Source organism: Pteronotus mesoamericanus, unplaced genomic scaffold (assembly GCF_021234165.1).
Source record: "Pteronotus mesoamericanus isolate MK-2021 breed Mesoamerican mustached bat unplaced genomic scaffold, CSHL_Meso_final scaffold_85, whole genome shotgun sequence".
NCBI lineage: Eukaryota > Metazoa > Chordata > Mammalia > Chiroptera > Mormoopidae > Pteronotus > Pteronotus mesoamericanus.
In genome coordinates, this window is record NW_026555329.1 from 53,384,560 (window position 1) to 53,405,359 (window position 20,800).

The 20,800-nt window shown below is 36.3% G+C and overlaps 1 protein-coding gene across 1 annotated transcript in view; it reads right to left on the reverse strand.

The window, feature by feature from the left end:
* Nucleotides 1-20,800, reverse strand: part of TFEC (transcription factor EC) — a 118,863-nt gene that overhangs the window by 64,495 nt on the left and 33,568 nt on the right. Inside the window, exon 2 of the mRNA XM_054564647.1 lies at nucleotides 12,172-12,423. Within this exon, the coding sequence (XP_054420622.1) occupies nucleotides 12,172-12,423 (252 nt within the window). The remainder of the gene's footprint in view (nucleotides 1-12,171; nucleotides 12,424-20,800) is intronic.

Here is a 20,800-nt window from a genome sequence, read left to right on the forward strand (position 1 = left end):
TGGCTGGGGATGCAAAGAGACATTTAAAGGGCAAACGCAAAAATTGCAGTGGCAGCCACCCTCCATGATCTCTGGGTAGAGGCGGCAGCAGTGTGGGATGATGCCTGGGAAAAGACTGGTGAGGAAAATTGTGAAGAGAACTGAAACGGCAGCTGGTGGAGCCCCGTGATAACACACCTCCCACTCTGAAGCAACCATCTCGCTCAAGCATAAGGGAATCAGTTAACCTGCCTTTTTTCGCTCTGCACACAGCTTGTGCACGTGTGAGCTGGGGGGCTAAGTGCAGACTGGCTGGGAGAGCCTTGAGGAGAGACTGGAGACGGAGGTGTTGGGGAAAGAAAAGGAGGAGGAACCGGGGAGTTCCGACTCCCTCCCCATTCTGTAGTCTCCATTGTGGACAGGAAAGACACGACCCCAAAGAGGCAGAAGAGCGGCACACACGAACCAGACTGCCCGCGATTGAAATGCAGTCTGCACAGGGGGTGGATCCTTGGCCGAAGAGGTCACAGAACTGCCCACAGACCCCCGAGGAGAGACTAGAAACGGAGGCGTTGGGAAAAGAACGGGAGAAGGAACCGGGGAGTCCCAACTCCTTCTCCTTGCTGTAGTATCCATTGTGAGGGAAGAGGCCACACCCTCAAAGAGCCAAAAGCCTAAAAACACACATAGACACCCCAAAACCACCCAGTGCAGGCGCTCACACTTGCACCGAGTGACTGGCGAGTGTTGGCGAGCGTGTGTGTGACCTGCATGGGCTGGCGAACGCTTGCACCAGCTGGCAAGGCCTCCCACAGATTGGCACCGAAGCGGACTGCGAAGGAGTGCACAGAGCAGCAAGGGCAGGTGTAAATTGACCCGCCCGCCAGCGATTGCGGAGCAGCCCACAAAATTAGTAGATCCCCGGCTGAAGGGTCACAGAGCTGCCCAGAGTCCCAGGACGAGAGACCATAGACAGGATTAACCGGAGAGTCCTGGAGCTGACTTCCTCCCATTTCCGTAGTCCCCATTTGGCGAGGGCAAGCAATGCACCCAAAGAGCCAAAAGCGGGGAAAACACACAATAGAAGACCCTAAACTGACCAGTGCCGAGGAGCTCATGGCCAGGGGGGCCAGACGAGTACGCGAGGTCATGAATAAGCCCCCTGGGCTGGGGCAAGCACATGAGAGCCCAAGCAGGCGGGGTATACTGCCGGGCCAGGGAGCCCGATCAAGGAGCAAGCGTGAGAGTGCAGAGTGATCCCAAAATACAGTCTAGCCCTGACCGAAGGGGTAACAGAGCTGCCCCAAGCAGGAGTCAGACACAGACAGTAGACTCCTGGAAGGCTCAAAAAAACTACCCAAGGTCATACAGGTCAACAACTGACATCATCAGAGGCAGGCCCAGAAAGAAAAGTAAAGGGAAAAATAAATAAATAAATAAATAAATAAAAAGACCCGCCTACTACCATAGAAGTTTAATCCACAAAGTCAGGAAATCTAGACACACCAATTGAAGCAGAATCAAAAATAAATAAATAAATAAGTAAATTACTTAACAGACTCTCACAAAAATGGGAGGAAGAAGAAGTTCCCCTCAAATGTGTGGAAAAGGAGACTCTCCACAGAGAGAACTAAATGAAATAGAGGCAAGTGAACTATCAGATACTGAATTCAAAACAATGGTTCTAAGGAAGCTCAGTAAGCTCAGCCAGCTCAAAGAGAACTATGAGACACTGTAGAGAAACTATCAGGATCTTACAGCAAATTATATCAGCCTGGAAAAGGACATAGAAACTATCAAGAAAACACAAGAGGATATGAAGAATACCATTTCTGAATTGAAGAACACAGTAGAAGGAATCCAAACCAGGCTGGATGAAGCCAAGGATCGAATCAGTGAGATGGAGGATAAGGTAGAAAGAAGCTCCCAGAAAGAACAAGAAATGGAAAAACAGCTCAAAAAGAATGAAGAGGCATTTAGGGAAATGCAGGACAACCTGAAACGCAATAATATCCATATAACAGGGATACCAGAAGGAGAAGAAGAGGAGCAGGGGATAGAGAACCTCCTCAAAAAAGTAATGATGGAAAATTTCCCTAATTTGAGGAGAGAAAGGCTCTCGTGGATCCAGAAGGCACAGAGGACCCCACTCTAGAGGGACTCAAGAGGTCCACTCCAAGACACATCATCATTAAAATGGCAACTGTCAAAGACAAAGAGAGAATCCTCAAGACAGGAAGGGAGAAGGAGAAAGTAACATACAAGGGGGCCTCGATACGCCTAGGGGCTGACTACTCAACAGAAACACTACAAGCCAGAAGGGAATGGCAACACATATTCCAAGTCATGAAAAGCAAGGGCCTACAGCCAAGGCTGCTCTCCCCAGCAAAGCTCTCAATTAAAATAGAAGGGGAAATACGGAGTTTCCCAGACAACAGAAGGCTAAAAGATACATCTCTACCGAACCAGCACTCCAAGATATGCTAAGGGGACCGCTTTAAGCAGATGAAGGAAAATAATGAGAGAGAGAGGAACACAGGTACAAAGAGAAAAGATGAGTAAGTTTCTATCAGTAATATCTCTCAATGTGAATGGACTAAATGCCCCAATCAAAAGACACAGGGTAACTAAATGGATAAGAAAACATGACGCACATGTATGCTGCCTACAAGAAACCCACCTCAAGCAAGAGACTTACACAGATTGAAAGTAAAGGGATGGAAAGAAATATTCCAAGCAAATGGACAAGAGAAAAAGACCGCGGTTGCCATACTTGTACCAGAAAAATAGATTTCAAAACAAAGGCCATAAAGAAAGACCCAGAGGGGCACTTTAAAATACTTAAAGGAAGAATCTATCAAGAAGACATCAACATTGTAAACTTATGTGCTCCCAATATAGGAGCCCCCAAGTTTATAAGGAAATTGTTGGATGACTTCAAAAAAGATACAGACAGCAACACACTGATAGTAAGGGATTTCAACACCCCACTGTCAAAAATGGACAGATCTTCCAAACAAAACATTAATAAACATATCGTGGCGCTGAATGACACACTGAATCAAAGAGACTTAACTGACATACATAGAACCTTACATCCCAAAGAAGAAAAATACATATTCTTTTCAAATGCTCATGGCAGTTTTTCAAAGATAGACCACATGATAGGACACAAAGCAAGCCTCAGTAAATTCAGGAAAATTGAAATAATACCAAACTTTTTCTCAGACCACAAGGGATTGAAACTGGAAATCAACCCCAAAGAGAAACTTCAAAAACTAGCAAACTCATGGAGACTGAACACTACACTATTAAACAAATGAATGGGTCAATAATGAGATAAGAGAAGAAATCAAAAATTTCTGGAAACAAATGAAAATGAACAGACAACAGACCAAAACCTATGGGACACAGCAATGGCAGTCCTGAGAGGGAAGTTCATAGCAATACAGGCTTACCTAAAAAAGATAGAAACATTTCAAATAAAAGACCTAAGGCTACAACTTCAAGAACTGGAGAAACAACAACAAATAAATGCCAGAGCAAGTAGACGGAAGGAAATAGTCAAGATTAGAGCAGAACTGAATGACCTAGAGACAAAAGAACAATTCAGAGGATCAAGCAATCCAGAAGCTGGTTCTTTGAAAAGATAAATAAAATGGACAAGCCTTTAAGCTGACTCATCAAGAAAAAAAGAGAGAGGACCCAAATACATAATATCAGAAATGAAAGAGGAGAAATAACAACTGATACCACAAAAGTACAAAGGATTATAAGAACCTACTATGAACAATTATATGAAAAGAAATTTGAAAATCTTGATGAAATGGACAAATTTCTAGAAAAATATAATCTTCCAACTCTGAAGGAGGAAGAAACAGAAAGCTTGAACAGACTGATAACAGCTGGGGAAATTGAAGCAGTCATCAAGAAACTCCCTCACACAAAAGCCAAGGGCCAGACTGTTTCACAGGAGAATTTTACAAAACATTTAAGGAAGAGCTAACCCCTGTCCTTCTCAGATTAGTCAAAAAAATCCAAGAGGAGGTAACATTCCCAGACTCTTTCTATGACCCCAGCACCACCCTGATCCCAAAACCAGATAAAGACCGTACAAAGAAAGAAAACTACAGGCCAATTTCGCTGATGAACATAGACGCTAAAATCCTCAACAAAATATTGCCAAACCGCATCCAGCAATACATTAAAAAGATTATCCATCACGGTCAAGTGGGATTCATCCCAGGCATGCAGGGATGGTTCAATATACGCAAAACCTGATACATCACATAAATAAAAGAAAAGACAAAAACCACATGATCATCTCGATAGATGCAGAAAAAGCATTCGATAAGGTACAGCACCCATTTATGATCAAAACAGTCAGCTAAATGGGAATAAATGGGGCATTCCTCAACGTAATAAAGGCCATATATGAAAAACGTACAGCCAATATCATACTCAACGGGCAAAAACTGATAGCTTTACCACTAAGATTGGGAACATGACAAGGATGTCGGCTCTAACTGGTTCTTTTCAACATCATATTGGAAGTCCTAGCGGTCAGACAAGAGAAAGAGATAAAAGGCATCCAAATAGGAAAGGAGGAAGTAAAGCTATCATTCTTTGCAGATGACATGATAGTGTACATAGAGAACCCTGTAGACTCTACCAAAAAACTCCTCAACCTAATAAGTGAACTTGGCAAAACAGCAGGATACAAAGAATGTATATTCTTTGATTCAGAAATCAAAGGCATTTCTGTATACCAGCAATGCAATAGAAAAAGAAGAAATCAGAAAAAAAATACCATTCGATATAGCAAGAAGAAAAATAAAGTACCTAGGCATATATTTAACCAAAGACGTAAAAGACCTGTACGCAGAAAACGATACAACTTTGAAGAAAGAAAGTAAGGAAGACACAAATAAATGGAAGCATATACCGTGCTCATGGATTGGAAGAATTAATATCAAAATGTCCATACTACCCAAAGGAATTTATAGATTCAACACAATCCCTATTAAAATACCAATGACGTACTTCACAGAATTAGAACAGACATTTCAAAAATTTATATGTTACCATAAACGACCCCGAATAGCCTCAGCAATTTTGAGAAAGAAAAACAAAGTAGGAGGGATCACAATACCGGACATCAAACTATACTACAAAGCCACTATACTCCAAACAATCTGGTACTGGCACAAGAACAGACCCATAGACCAGTGGAACAGAATAGAAAGCCCAGAAATAAGCCCAGGTCTCTATGGACATCTAATATTTAACAAGGTGGGCAGAAGCACAAAATGAAGCAATAATAGCCTCTTCAACAAATGGTGTTGGGAGAGCTGGACGGCTACATGCAAAAAATTGAAATTGGATCATCAGCTGACACCATACACAAAAATAAACTCAAGATGGATCAAATACTTAAATAGACGTCGCAACACCATCAAAGTCCTAGAGGAGAACATTGGCAGGAAACTCTCAGATATCCCATGAAGCAAATTTTTCACTGATATGTCTCCTAAAGCAAGGGACATAAAGGAAAAAATAAGCAAGTGGGACCTCATCAAAATAAGAAGCTTCTGCACGGCAAAAGAAAACAGCAGCAAAATGAAAAGGGAGCCAACCATATGGGAAAATATATTCGCTAATGATACATCAGGTAGACGTTTGATCTCCAAGATATATAAAGAACTCACTCGACTCCACTCCAAAAAGACAAACGATCCAATCAAAAAATGGGCAAAGGACCTGGGGAGACACTTTTCCAAGGAGGAGATACAGAGGGCCCAGAGGCATTTGGAAGGATGCTCAGCATCACTAGCCATCAGAGAAAAGCAGATCAAAACCACCATGAGGTACCACCTCACACCAGTCAGAATGGCCATCAGAAACAGATCCACAAACAACAGGTGCTGGCGAGGCTGTGGAGAAAAGGGAACCCTAGTCCACTGTTGGTGGGAATGCAGACTGGTGCAGCCACTGTGGAAAGCAGTGTGGAATTTCCTCAAAAAGCTGAAAATGGAACTGCCTTTTGATCCAGTGATTCCCCTGCTGGTACTATACCCTAAGAACACCAAAAGGCCAATACAAAAGAACCTATGCACCCCAATGTTCATAGCAGCACAATTACAATAGCCAAGTGTTGGAAGCAACCTAAATGCCCATCAGTAGATGGTTGGATCAAAAAGTGATGGTACATATACACAATGGAATAGTACGCAGCAGAAAGAAAAAAAGAACAACTAAACTTCGTGACAGCATGGATAGTACTGGAGAGCATTATCTTAAGCGAAATAAGCCAGGGGGCAGAAGACAAATACCATATGTTCTCACCTATAAGCGGAACCTAACCAACAAGACAAAGAAGCGAGGAAAATAAGACCAGCAACACTGAAAGGATAAGAAATCAACAGAGACAAGAGGGAAGGAGGTAGGATGGGTTGGGAAACAGAAGGGAAGGGGAAAGTCAAGGAACATATAGGAAGGACTCATGGACAAAACCAAGGGGGAAGAGCTGAGGGAGGGTTGGAAGGAGGGTGCAAGGGAAAGTGTTGGGGGGTAGGCAGAGACAAATGTATTTGAAAAAATAAATTAAAATAAAATTTAAAAAAAGAAAAAAATATATATGTATAAAGTAAGCACACAAAAATACAAAGCAACCATAAAAAATGAACGAGTCCAAAATGAATGATTCAATATCTGAAATAAAGAATAAAGAATCAACAACAGATGAGATGAATCAGAAGACTGAATCAGTGATTTGGAAGACAAAATAACAGAAAACCCCAATCAAAGCAGCAAAAACAAAAGAAATTAAATGAGGATAGTTTACAGAACCCTTGAAAGAAGATGAAGCATAACACCACCAACATAATACGAGTCCTAGAAGAAGAGAGAGATCAAAGAATTCAGAAACTATTTGAAGTAATAATACTGAAAACTTTGCTAAGCTGGTGGGAAAAAAAATAGACATGCAAGTCCAGGAAGCATGGAGAGTGTCAAACAAGATGAGCCCAAAGAAGCACACACCATCAAATATTCAAAGTGAAGAAAAGCAAGGGCCTACAATCAATATTAGTCTACCCAGAAAGGCTATCATTTAAAATTGAAGGAGAAATAATGAGCTTCACATGCAAGAAAAATAGGAATACAACTTAAAAGAATAAAGTAGCAATAAACATGTACCTATCAGTAAATACTTTAAATATAAATGGGTTAAATGCTCCAATAAAAATAACATAAAGTGGCTGAATGAGTAAGTAAACAGATCCATACATATGCTATTTACAAGAGACCTACGTCAGAACACAAGACACAAACAGACTGAAAGTAAAGGGACAGAAAGAGATATTTAATGCATATGGAAATGAAAATAAATCTGGGGTAGCAATACTTACAGTAACCAAAATAAACTTTAAAGTTATAAAAAGAGATAAGAAAGGCCATTATATAATGATGAAGGTACAATCCAATAAGATTGTAAATATTTACGTACCCAACATAGGAGCAGCTAAATATGTAGAGCAAACCTTGATAGACATAAAGAGACAAACTGACAGTAATACAATCACAGTAGGAGATTTTGATACCTCATTGACATCAAATGATGTATCTTCCAGAAAGAAAATAAAGAAACAATGGCCTTAAATGACATACTAGATCAGATGGATTTAAATGATATCTACAAGACATTTTACCCTAAAACACCAGAATATACATTCTTTTAAAGTACACAATGAACATTTTCATAGATAGACCACATGGTAGGACACAAAACAAGTTTCAATAAATTTAAGAAGACTGAAATCATATCAAACATCTACTCAGACCACAATAGTACAAAACTAGAAATCAAGGGTCTAGTCAAGAAACATGTATAAAAGGCCCATGGACATAGACAACAGGGTGGGGCCTGATTGGGGGGTGGGGGTTTAGATTAGGTTTAGGGGAGAGCAATGAGGAAAAAATTGGGACAACTCTAAAAGAACAATAAAAAGTAAAAAAAGATTTTATTATCTAAAAAGACAGAAGATAAAAAACATACAAACATATATAGGCTAAACAACATATTACTAAACAATGAATGGGTTAATAATGAGATCAGGAAAGAAATCAAAAGATAACTTGAGACAAAAATGAAAATACAACAATCCAAAAAGTTATAGGACCCAGCAAAATCAGTCCTAAGAAAAAAATTTGTATCAGTATAAGCCTACTTGAAGAAACAAGAAAAATTTCAAATAAATAATATTATTAAATATCTAAAATATTACTTATATCTAAAAGAACTAGGAAAAGAACAAGAAACAAAGCCCAAAATGAATAGAAGTCAGGAAATAACAAAGATCAGAATGAAAAGAAACAAAATAGAGTCTAAAAAACAATACAAAACTTTCATGAACCAAAAGCTGATCCTTTGAAAAGATAAACATGATTGATAAACCTATAATCAGACTCATCAAAAACAAAAAATGAGAAAGAGAAAGAGAGAGAGAACTCAAGTAAAATAAAAAATGAAAAAAGTAATAACTGACAGCACAGAAATACAAAGAATTATAACAAAATACAATGAACAATCATACGGCAACGAATTGGACAATCTGGATGAAATGGACAAATTCCTAGAAACATACAATCTTCCAAAACTGAATCAAGAAAAAACAAGAAATCTGAATAGACTGATTATAAGAAACAAAATCATAGCTGTAGCTGAAAAAGCTCCAAACAAAGAAAAGTTCTGGATCAGATGGCTTCACAGATGAATTTTACCAAACATTCAAAGAACTCACCTCTTTTTCTCAAACTATTCCAAAAATACAGGAGGAGGGAATATTTCCAAGATCATTTTACAAAACCAGCATTATCTTAATTCCAAAACCAGATATAGACACTATTAAGAAAGAAAATTATAGACCAATATCCCTGATGATCATAGATGCTAAAATCCTCAACAAAATATTGGCAAGCTGAATTCTGCAATGCATTAAAAAGATCAAAAACTATGATCCAGAAGATCATAAAGATTTATTCCTGGGATGCAAGGTTGGTACAATATCCATGAGTCACTTAATGTGTTACAACACTTACAAAATTAAAGGACAAAAATCATATGATTGTATCAATAGATGTAAAAAATCATTTGACAAAACCCAACACCTATTTATGATAAACACCATCAACAAAGTGGGAATAGCAGGAAAATACTTCAACATAATAAAAGCTATATGACAAACTCACAGATAACATTATACTAAATGGGGGAAAAACTGAGTGTTTCCATTAAAGCCATAAACTACACAAGATGTTCACTTTTGCAGAACTCTGGAAGTCCTGGCCACAGAAATCACACAAGAAGAAGAAATAAAAGGCATCCAAATTGGAAAGGAAGAGGCAAAATTGTCATTATTTGCAGATAACATGATACTGTATATAGAGAACTCTAAAGATTCCATCAAAAAACTAGAACTGATAAATGAATTAAGTAGTGCAGTAGGATAAAAAAATAAATATTCAAATATTAGTTGCATATTACACATCAATAATAAACTATCAGAAAAGGAAACTAAAAAAATTTCCATTTACAATTGCATCAAAAAATTAAAAAATACCTAAGAATAAATTTTAAAAAGAGGTAAAAGTCTTGTACTCAGAAAATTAGAGCATTTGAAGATTAAAATCAAAGAAGATACAAATAAATGGAAGCATATATCATGCCTTGCATAGAAAGAATTAATATCATTATAATGTATATACTACCTAAAGCAATCTTTATATTCAACACAAACTCTCAAAATACCAATGGTGTATATGACAAAACTAGAAAAAATAACCCAAAAATTTATGTGAAACCACAAAATACCTCAAATAGTTACAGCAAACTTGAGAAAGAAGAACAAAGTGGAAGTATCATGCTACCTGATACCAAACTATACTACAAGGCTAGTAATCAAACTGCATGATAATGGCATAAAAAGAGCCATATAGATCAATGCAATAGAATAGAAAGTCCTCGAATAAACCCACACATATACACTTAATTAACATATATTTCACAAAGAAAGCAAGAACATGCATGGGTAAAAACTGTCTATTTAATAAATGGTTTTGGGAAAACTGAACAGATACATGCAAAAAATATGAAACTAGACCATCTTCTTAAATCATATACGAGAGAAACCTCAAAATGAATTAAAGACTTAAATGTAAGACTCAAAACCATAAAACTCCTAGAAGAAAAACACAGACAGTAAAATCTGTGACATTTCCCTTAGCAATAGTTTTTCTGACACATCTGATCAGTCAAGGAAAACAAAAGAAAATGAAGCAAATGGAACTATATCAAACTAAAAGTTTTTGTCCAGCAAAGGAAACCGTCAACAGAATGAAAATAACAACCTACTGAATGAGAGAAAATATTTGCCCATGATACATCCAATAAGGGATTAATATTGAAAATTTATATTAACTCATAAAACTCAACACCAAAAAAAAACCAATCAATTAAATATTGAGCAGAGAATCTGAATAGACACTTCTCCCAAAAGGACATACATGTGGCCAATAGATATATGAAAAAATGCTTAACATCACTGCAAATAAAAATTACAGTGAAATATTTCCTCACACCTGTAAAAATGGCTTTCATTTTTTTTAACCTCACCCAAGGACATGCTTATTGATTTTAGAGATAGGGGAAGGGAGGGTAGATAGAGGGAGGAACTGACGTGAGAGAGAAACACCAATCAGCTGCCTCTCACATGTGCCTTGACCAGTGACCAAACTCAACCCAGACATGTGCCCTGACCAGAATTGAACCTGTGACCTTTCAGTTTATGGGACTACACTCCAACTCAGTCACACCAACCATGGCAGAATGGCTATCATTAATACAAGCGTTGGTGAGGATGTGGAAAAAAAGGAACCCTCATGTACTGTTGGTGCAAATGCAGATTGGTGCAGGCACTATGAAAAACAGTATGGTGGTTCTTCAAAAAATTAAAAATGGAAGTGCCTTATGACCCAGTTATTCTACTTCTGGGAATATATCCAAAGAAATCCAAAACACTAATTTGAAAGAAGATATGTACCCCCATGTTCATTGCAGTATTAGTTACCAAGCAAAAATATGGAAGCAATCCAAGTGCTCATCAACAGATAATTGGCTAAAGAAGTAGTGGTAAATATATACAATGGAATATTATTGGATCGTTAATAAAAGAATGAAATCTTACCATTTACCACAGCATGGTTGTACCTAAAGTGTATTAAGCTAAGTATAATAAGTTGGTCAGAAAAATACAAATATCATATTATTTCACTTATATATTAATCTAAAGAACAAAATAAATAAACAAACAAAACAGAAACAGACTCATGAGTACAGAAAACAAACTAGTGGTTTCCAGAGGGTATGTAGAGTAGAGGATTGGTTGAAAAAGGTAAAGGGATTAAGAAGTACAAATTGGTAGTTACAAAATAGTCACAGGGATGTGAATTACAGCATAGGGAATATAGTAAATAATAACTATGCATGGTGCCAGGTGGGTACTAGAAATATCAGCAGGAACACTTTTTAAATTATAAAATTGTCTAACCACTATGTAGTACACCTGAAACTAAAGAAAAAAAATTTATTAATGAAGATGGTCACCACACAGGATCTATATGCAAGTCCCATAATTTAGTATTTTATTTATATCAATAAGACCCAAATAACTTCAGAATAAACTGATTTATTTTCAGTAAAGTGGTGAGAGTTTAGGTTCCAGTGTGGGCAATGGACCCTAAGTCATGCAGTGGTTATTGAATACTCTACTTGTAAAGAACTATGCTTGATTTTCAGCTGGGTTGTTTGTTTTATAAAATAAATTATTTTGTTATTTTTAATAACAAAGATCTTTCCATGCCTCATCCAAAAACAAAATCTTCTTAACATATATTACTGTTAGTGATTATTTTGTCTTAATACATAACTGAAATGAGTATTTAAATGAATTTTTATATTTTATTATGAATAATTAATGTGTATAATTAACTATTACAAATTTAAAAATTAAAGTATCTCTTCTGTTAAATGAACTTATATTTGGAATTTTTACTATAAAAATGTCAACTTCAATTTCTTTGAATGCCTTTTTTTTCAAAACCTCAAATATTTTCATAAGCAGCTATTAGACATACATGCCATTCCACATTGTCATCTCTTTTTCCATGAGTCAGCAACTTGGTGAGTGGATTTCCAGTCAGGCCAGTGTCACTCTTGGGAGATGAATGTCCATGCTGCACCACAAGCACATTTCTTTGCACTGAAGGGTGGGATCGTTTAAGAGTCTGGTTCACAATCTGGTTGTCAAGGGTTATGAAGGGTTTTACTTGCTGTCTCTGGACTTTCTGTACCTGAGTCCTCCCAGGGTTTTCCAGGTATAGTGGGACCTAAAAATAGAAATTAAACAATTACAAAATGTAGTATCATCTGGTATTTCAAAATTCCATTTTCAAAAATTAAATTATGACAATCATATAACACCTAGATGCTCTCAAATTTATGGCCAAAAGTTTACTAAAGTATGTTAAATGCCAACCATGTTTTAAAAAATAATCTTCAAAATTACATGCAACTAAAACAAAGTTTGGAATAAATATATAAGTAGTGATACTTTTTTCAGGGTCTAAATAGGAAAGGCTAAAATAATACAAGGAAAACATAGCTGATTATTTATTATTAGCAATTTTTACATGTTTTTAGATTCCTTTATATTACAAATCTAAATCTAAATTTTCTATGAGGTATAATCACAACTATCTTTTAATTAAAAATTTAAAAATTACCCAGGAGGGAACAGAAACCAGAAGTGTGTGTGTGTGTGTGTGTGTGTGTGTGTGTGTGTGTGTAAAATCCAGTCATTGTTAATATAATGGGAATGGTTTGCACTACATTGGTGTAACCTGGAAGCCAAGAGAGTGGACTGGAATGTGCATACATGAACAATGATGACTTCACTGTACTGATCAGTAGGGGTTGTAGAACTGTTCAGTGAGCATGTATACTGTGTCGCCATTGCATTCAAAATGATTGAGTGAGTAGAGCAACGAATCTGAATCAAATTTTGTGTTAAGCTGTATTCCTCTGTGGAAACTATTCAAATGATTCAGAAGGTTGCAGCTATGGGCAACTGGTGACTGGCATCTTTGTCACAACACTGCGCCTGCTCATGCATCACAACTCATACAGAGTATTTTGGTACAACCTCAACTCACCCAGGTGACTCAGCCACCTACAGCTCAGATTTGGTACTCTGTGACTTCTGGCTTTTCCCAAAACTAAAATCACCTTTGAAAGCGGAGAGATTTCAGACCATTGATGAGATTCAGAGAAACATGATGGGACTGCTGATGGTAATTGGGAGAACTCTGTGAGGTCCCAAGGTGCCGTCTGTGAAAAGGACTGAGGCTTCACTGCGTTATGCACAATGTTTCTTGTATCTTGTATCTTCTTCAATAGATGTCTCTATTTTTCATAGTATATGGCTGGAGATTTTCTGAACAGAGCTTTTTACACACATACACACACACTAAATATTAAGAGTGATACTTTATGTTCCTTGACTTTCCCCTTCCCTTCCCTTTCCCTGCCCTCCCTTCTTCCCTCTTGTCTCTGTTGATTTCTTTTCCTTTCAGTGTTGCTGGTCATATTTTCCTTATGTCTTTGTATTGTTAGTTAGGTTCCGCTTATAGTTGAGATCATATGGTATTTGTCTTTCGCCCCCTGGCTTATTTCACTTAGCAAAGGGGAAGAACTGAGGGAGGGAATAAAGGAGGGGACAAGGGAAAGTGGTGAGGGGGAGGCAGAGACAAATGTATTTAAAATATAAATTAAAAAAAGAAATAAAAAACTTTAATAAATAAAAAAAGAGTGATACTTTATGGGTAGTGAAAATCTAGGTGATTATTTTCACTTTTCTGTATTTTCCAAGTTTCCATAACAAGCTTATTTTAATCTTTTAATAATCTTATTTTTAAACCCTTCCATATTCTTTTTAAATTTATTTTAAAATTTATTTTGTGTTGTATTTTTTAAAGTGCCATTTACCCCCCTTATACTATCATAGTTAATGATATACCATTATTTACATGAAGACGATTATAAGCATTTTCAAGCTTTCCCCTTAAAAGCCTCTGAAAGTATTATCATCTGCCAGTATCATTTGTATTAACTATGCTGTGATGTGGATACATTTTCCTCAAGTGGCCTATATATAAACCTATTTAATATTTTCCTCATATTTAACAATGGTAAAGATTGCTGTACAGTGCTTATTTTTACTTTAATTTCCATTACACAAGCTAATCCTTAAAGCCCTTAACATGCATTAGCCCAGATAAATGGCATTTAAAAAGTATTTTGCATTTAAATTAGCTGGTTTGGAGTATAATATTGTAGTAGTTACCTTAGTTTAATTCTGTTATGCTAACAATTTTAGCATTATTTTAATTTTACTAGCATAAAATAATTTTTCAGTCATATAAAAAAGATTGACTGGTAGTAAAGATTACACATATTACCAATTATAGTGTTATAAACTTTAAAGTTGTAAAATAACATTGCATTAAAATGCCATGAGTATTTTTAGGGTAGCTATTTCGATTATCCTAAATTTTAAATTAATTCTTCTTAATCTGAATACATTTAAAAATATACATTACAAATATCATTTTCATATTCACAAATCTGAACCTTTTATACAATATAAATGTACACTAAAATATATGCTAAGTGAAATAAGCCAGGGGGTGAAAGACAAATACCATATGATCTCACCTATAAGCAGAACCTAATCAACAATACAAAGATGCAAGAAAAATAAGACCAGCAACACTGAAAGGAAAATAAATCAACAGAGACAAGAGGGAAGGAGTGGGGGGCGGGGACAAGGAAGGGAAGGGGAAAGTCAAGGAACATATAGCAAGGACTCATGGACAAAACCAAAGGGGAAGAGCCGAGGGAGGGAGGGAGGGAGGGGGCAAGGGAAAGTGGTGGGAGGTTGGCAGAGACAAATGTATTTGAAAAAATAAATTAAAATAAAATTTTTAAAAAATAAATAAATAAATAAAATCTTTTAAAAAATAAAAAAATAAAATAAAATATATATCTATAAATGCAAATATCTCTTATAAGTATGTTGAATCAGAATTTAAACATTAGCTAACTCATTTTTCACTTTTCATCCACCAACTCTAAAAAACTTCATTGAAGTACTTGTATTTTGTGTTATATCAAGAATACAAGAGAAGTCAGATGTGATCTCAAAGCCTGAGAAATTTTCCATCTACCACAATATTAATATCAACTATAGCAAAAGCAACAATAATGATAAAAATATGCAACAGGTACCAGGCACTGTGCTGAGCAATTTATCCACATTACTCCATTTAATCCTTGTTACAACCTTAGGAGATTAGTATCACTAGTATCTCCATTGTAGCATATAGATGAAGCCACTGAGACTTAGAGGTTAAATGGCATGCCAGTTATCACTTCTCAAGTAAGGGATGGAGCCAGAACACAGAGCCTGCCTTCCTAAACATTATACATATTGGCTCAGTAATATATATAACAAATGAAAAATGTTACAAAAGCAATAGTTTAAAAAATAATTGGAAGATAAAATGTTTTTAAATCATCTCTTGGAAAGAGATGACCTGTTGCATAGGACACAAAAGGAAGGAAATCCAAATGCAAAAGATTAAAATGAGGACATCTGTGGTAGTGTCAACAATAAAAATAAAGTTAAAAGAAAAGAGAAGATAGTAGCAATGTAAGTGGAAGCCGAGCCCACTTGCTCATGCACCCAGTTGGGACACCTAGTTGATGTAAATAAATGGAAACATATACCATGTTCATGGATTAGAAGAATTAACATTATCAAAATGTCCATACTTCCCCAAAGGAATTTATAGATTTAATGCAATCCCTTTTAAAATGCCAATGACATATTTACAGATATAGAACAAACAGTTCAAAAATTTATATGTAACAACAGAAACAACCCCGAATAGTATCAGCAATTTTCAGAAAAGAAGAACAAACTAGGAGGGAACACAATACCTTATATCAAACTACATTACAAAGCCACTGTAAGCAAAAGAGTCTGGTACCGGCATAAGAACAGACACATAGATCAATGGAACAGAAGAAAGAGCCCAGAAATAATCCGTTGTCTCTATGGTCAATTAACATTGAACAGAGGGGACAGAGCATAAAATGGAGTAAAAATAGCCTCTTCAAAAAATGGTATTGGGAGAACTGGACAGCTACATGCAAAAAAAAATGAAACTCAACCACCAACTTACACCATACACAAAAATAAACTCAAGATGATAAAAGACTTAAATATAATTTGCAACACCATAAATGTCCTAAAGCAGAACATAGTTAGGAAACTCTCAGATATTCCATGCAGCAATATTGTCACCAATATGTCCCCCAGAACAAGAAACATAAAGAAAAGAATAAACAGATGGGACTTCATCAAAATAAAAAGCTTCTACACAGCTAAAGAAAACATTAGCAAAATGAAAAGGGAGCCAACTCTATGGGAAAATATATTTGCCAATGATACCTCAGATAAGTGTTCGATCTCCAAAATATATAAAGAGCTCACATGACTGCATACCAGGAAGACAAACAATCCAATTTAAAAAATGCCCTGGCCGGTGGGGCTCAGTGGATTGAGTACTAGCCTGCAAACAAGACAGGTTGCCAGTTCAATTCCCAGTCAGGCCACATGCCTCAGTTATGGGCCGGGTTCCCAGTGGGGGATGCACGAGAGGAAACCACACATTGATGCTTCTCTCCCTCTCTTTCTTCCTCCCTTCCCCTCTTTCTAAAAATAAAGAAATAAAATCTTTTTTTAAAAAATGGGCAAAGGATCTGAACACACACTTCTCCAAAGACAATATACAGAGGGCCCATAGACAAATGAAAAGATGCTCAGCATCACTAGTCATCAGAGAGATGCAAATTAAAACCACAAGGAGATACCACTTCACACCAGTCAGAAGGCCACCATAAACAAATTAACAAACACCAAGTGCTGGTGAGGGTGTGGAGAAAAGGGAATACTGTTGCACTGTTGGTGCGAATGCAGACTGGGGCAGCCACTGTGGAAAACAGTATGGAATTTTCTCAAAAAACTAAAAATGGTACTGTTTTGCGACCCAGCAATTCCACTGCTGGGATTATTCCCTAAGAATCCTGAAACACCAGTTCAAAAGTATCTATGCACCCCTTTGTTCATAGCATGTTGTTTGCAATAGCCAGGTGCTGGAAACAGTCTTAGTGCCCATCAGTAAATGAGTGGATCGAAAAACTGGTACATTTACACAATGCAATACTACACAGCAGAAAGGAAGAAGGAACTCCTGCCCTTTGAGACAGCATGGATGGAACTGGAGAGCATTATGCTAAGAGAAATAAGCCAGGCAGTGAAATGCAAATACCATATGATCTCACCTATAAGTGGAAGCTAATCAACAAAAACAAACAAGTGAGCAAAATAGAACCACAGCCATGGAAATTAAGAACACACTGATAGTAACCAGAGGGGAGGGGGAGGGAGATAGTGGGAAAAGAAGGGGAAGGGTCATCAAGGAACATGTATAAAGGACCCATGGACAAAGACAATGGTGGAAGGGGAGGATTGAATGTGGGATGTGGGGTGGGTAGGGCAGCAGAAAAATGGGGGAGGGGAATGGGGAGAACTGTAATTGAACAATAAAAAAAGTGAAAAAAACTAATTAAATTTGGCTAACAAAATATTAAAAAAAAGAAAGAAGACAAAAAGTTGGGAGACAGTCACAGAATTAGTCATGAAAAGGAATTCACACAAATACCTCCCTTTCTCAAAGGAAGACTACCATTGCCTCTTTGAAACCAGCAACACTGAAAGAAAAAAGAAACCAATAGTAATGAGAAGGGAGGGGTAATGGGTAAAAAAAGGGGAAATTTCAGTTCAAGGAACATGTATAAAGGACCCATAGACAAAGCCAAAGTGAGGAAGGGTTGAGGGTGGGAAGTGGGGGTGGTGGAGTAGCAGAAAGTGGTCGCAGGAAAATGGAGACAAATGTATTTGAACAATAAAAGAAATTTAAAAAAATAAAAATAAAAATTAGAAATATGATTGTGGGTACCAGAAGCAAAGGGAAGTGGGGCAGGTTGAAGATGGTAATGGGGCCAAATATACAGTGACAGAAGAGAATTAATGTAATATATAGATGATGTATTGCAATATTGTACACTTGAAACACATATAATCTTAACCACTGTTGCCCCAATAAATTTAATAAAAAAGAAATATATGTATGGTGATCCACTGGAATGCTTAGGCCTTTTAATAAGAGAACTTGGACAATATGCATAATGGGTATCTGAAGTATTATTTTAATTAGAATCACACAAACCCCTATAAGTACAAAGTGCTAAAGGAAACAGAGTTGGTCAGGAAGATAAAAAGCATTGTCAAGTTTGCAGAAAACATAATCATTCAGGAATCACAATCACAAATACAAAATATATGTACCTGTGGTTTTTATTGTTTTTCCTTTTCCTATTCTTGTTTTTGGACTAGACTAGATACAGGAATTCTTACTTTTGAGAGATTAGATGGAGCTCCCTGAGAAAGCATCATAATTCCATGGAGAAAAGCCAGATCTCGTTCTCTGACAATAGCAGCTGAGCAACAGAATATGACTTAAGAGTATCAGATATCTGATGACTTTTTTTTAATCCTGGAGTTCTTTTTAATCCTGGAGTTCAGCTCTATAAATTGGCAAATATTTAGTTAGAAATTAATTAATACTAACAAAATATTATGTGGTCCTATTTGCATTTGGATTTAAAATTTCCTACTACCTACAAGAGCTGAGGAGTAATGTGCACCAGCCAAGCAGTGCTAACTAGAAAGACCTTGAAGTCCTCATGTGGAATCATTTTCACATAGCAGTTTTCAAAATATGCTTCTAGATACTTGAATTTATTCCCCTAGTTTACTTTTTGGTGTTCTACACTATAGTCTTCTGACCTAATTCTTATATGGGTTTCATATCCCATCCAGTGGACAGCAATAGGGAGACTATATTGCACAAGGAAATTTTTGAAACAAATGGACAGTTGTACTAAAAAAACTTTGGAGGACTCCACCAACCCTGTGATTTTCCATGTATAAGGTTGTACATGTCATACTTAATATTTATATTATATCTTCTTAAATATTGTTATATATTCATATATATGCAGGCTTGTACATAATTTCACACTCTTTTAAATGTTATCTTTTGCTAAAGAAAGCCTAAGATAATGGTAAAGACCTCATCTAATTCTTTCAACATTCACTTAGCAAACAATATTAGTTGGCTCTTTCTTAAAGCCAGTCCCCAGGGGAATTCATTCCTTTCCAGAAAGCAGGTGTGTGACCCATGTGTCACCATCCACCTGGAGACCACTTACCTAAACTGAGGGCACAGAACCTGGGAGATGAGACAATTTCTGGTACCAGCCTTTTGAAACTCAAAACTAAAAAGCGATAGCAAACATCATATAAGCAATTATCTCAATAATAAGACTCTTTATCACCATTAATTTGACTAGCTAAACAATTAATTAAACAAAAATAGGCACCTACTTAATAGGCAAGGATAAACTATCTGCAAGGACATAAATGAAATATATTCAGCCAGAAATAAATTTCTTCTAAATATATTACCAAATGATAGTAAATAAATACATATACACTGGCGTTAAACACACACACATCAAAAAGAAAGACAATCCTATTCACTGCAACAGTATTTAACATTGTTAATTTTGTACTAAGCTTGAATTTAATAAATGAAGTAAAAACTTAGACCTTACAAGTGAATTATAGGTTACCATTAATTATGTTTCATATCACAGGTGCATAATAGGAAATCTATTTTGGAGGTCTTATGAATCTACCCCTAGATATCTTCTCATAAAATCCATATGACATGTGTTAAGGTTCTGTAGTAAAGATTAATAACTCATTTCTTCAAATCTTACTTTTTTCACAGCAGTCTTTGGATATGATATACCCATAAATCTCATCTTGACTAAACCTAAGATTATATAGTTGAGCTTGTCTGATTGAGATATAACTACTGAACAAAGTAGGGCCCAGTTTATCAAAAGTTTTACTTAGGTTTTTTTAATAAATGTCAGCATATTTCAGCTGAGTATTGTATAATCCAAACTTATCTGATGGATAATAATATAAAATGTGATTGTAATGTATGCCGTCAGTCCCAATCATTGAATTTGGATAATTCCAAAGGTGTCTTTGAAAAAAGACCCACACTTAAAAGACTTTAAGGGACTAGAACACTATTAATCAGAGTTTTCCTAATTCAGTAATATTCTAGCAGTAAAACTACTTGCACTCCACAAGCACTTAAATTTGCACTATGTCTAAGCTTCCCTTACAAATGATCCAGCTCTATCGACTGTATTGATTTGTTTTATGTTAGCATTTCAGTAAAATTTATATATTTAAAAGAATTAGATCAACCAGCAATAACTGCAGTTTATTTAGTCTGATCTGTTTGGGAAGAGCAAGGATATTTGGAATTTTTGAACCATAATTATCAATGAAGAATCATATCAGAGACTGATCAGCTTATGTTGGCTTCAGAACAATGTAATAGCCATGCACACACTATCAACTGACAACATCACCAATAACCAAAATAAGTTAATACAAAACATGCAAAATACTTAAGCCACAATACTTTAAAA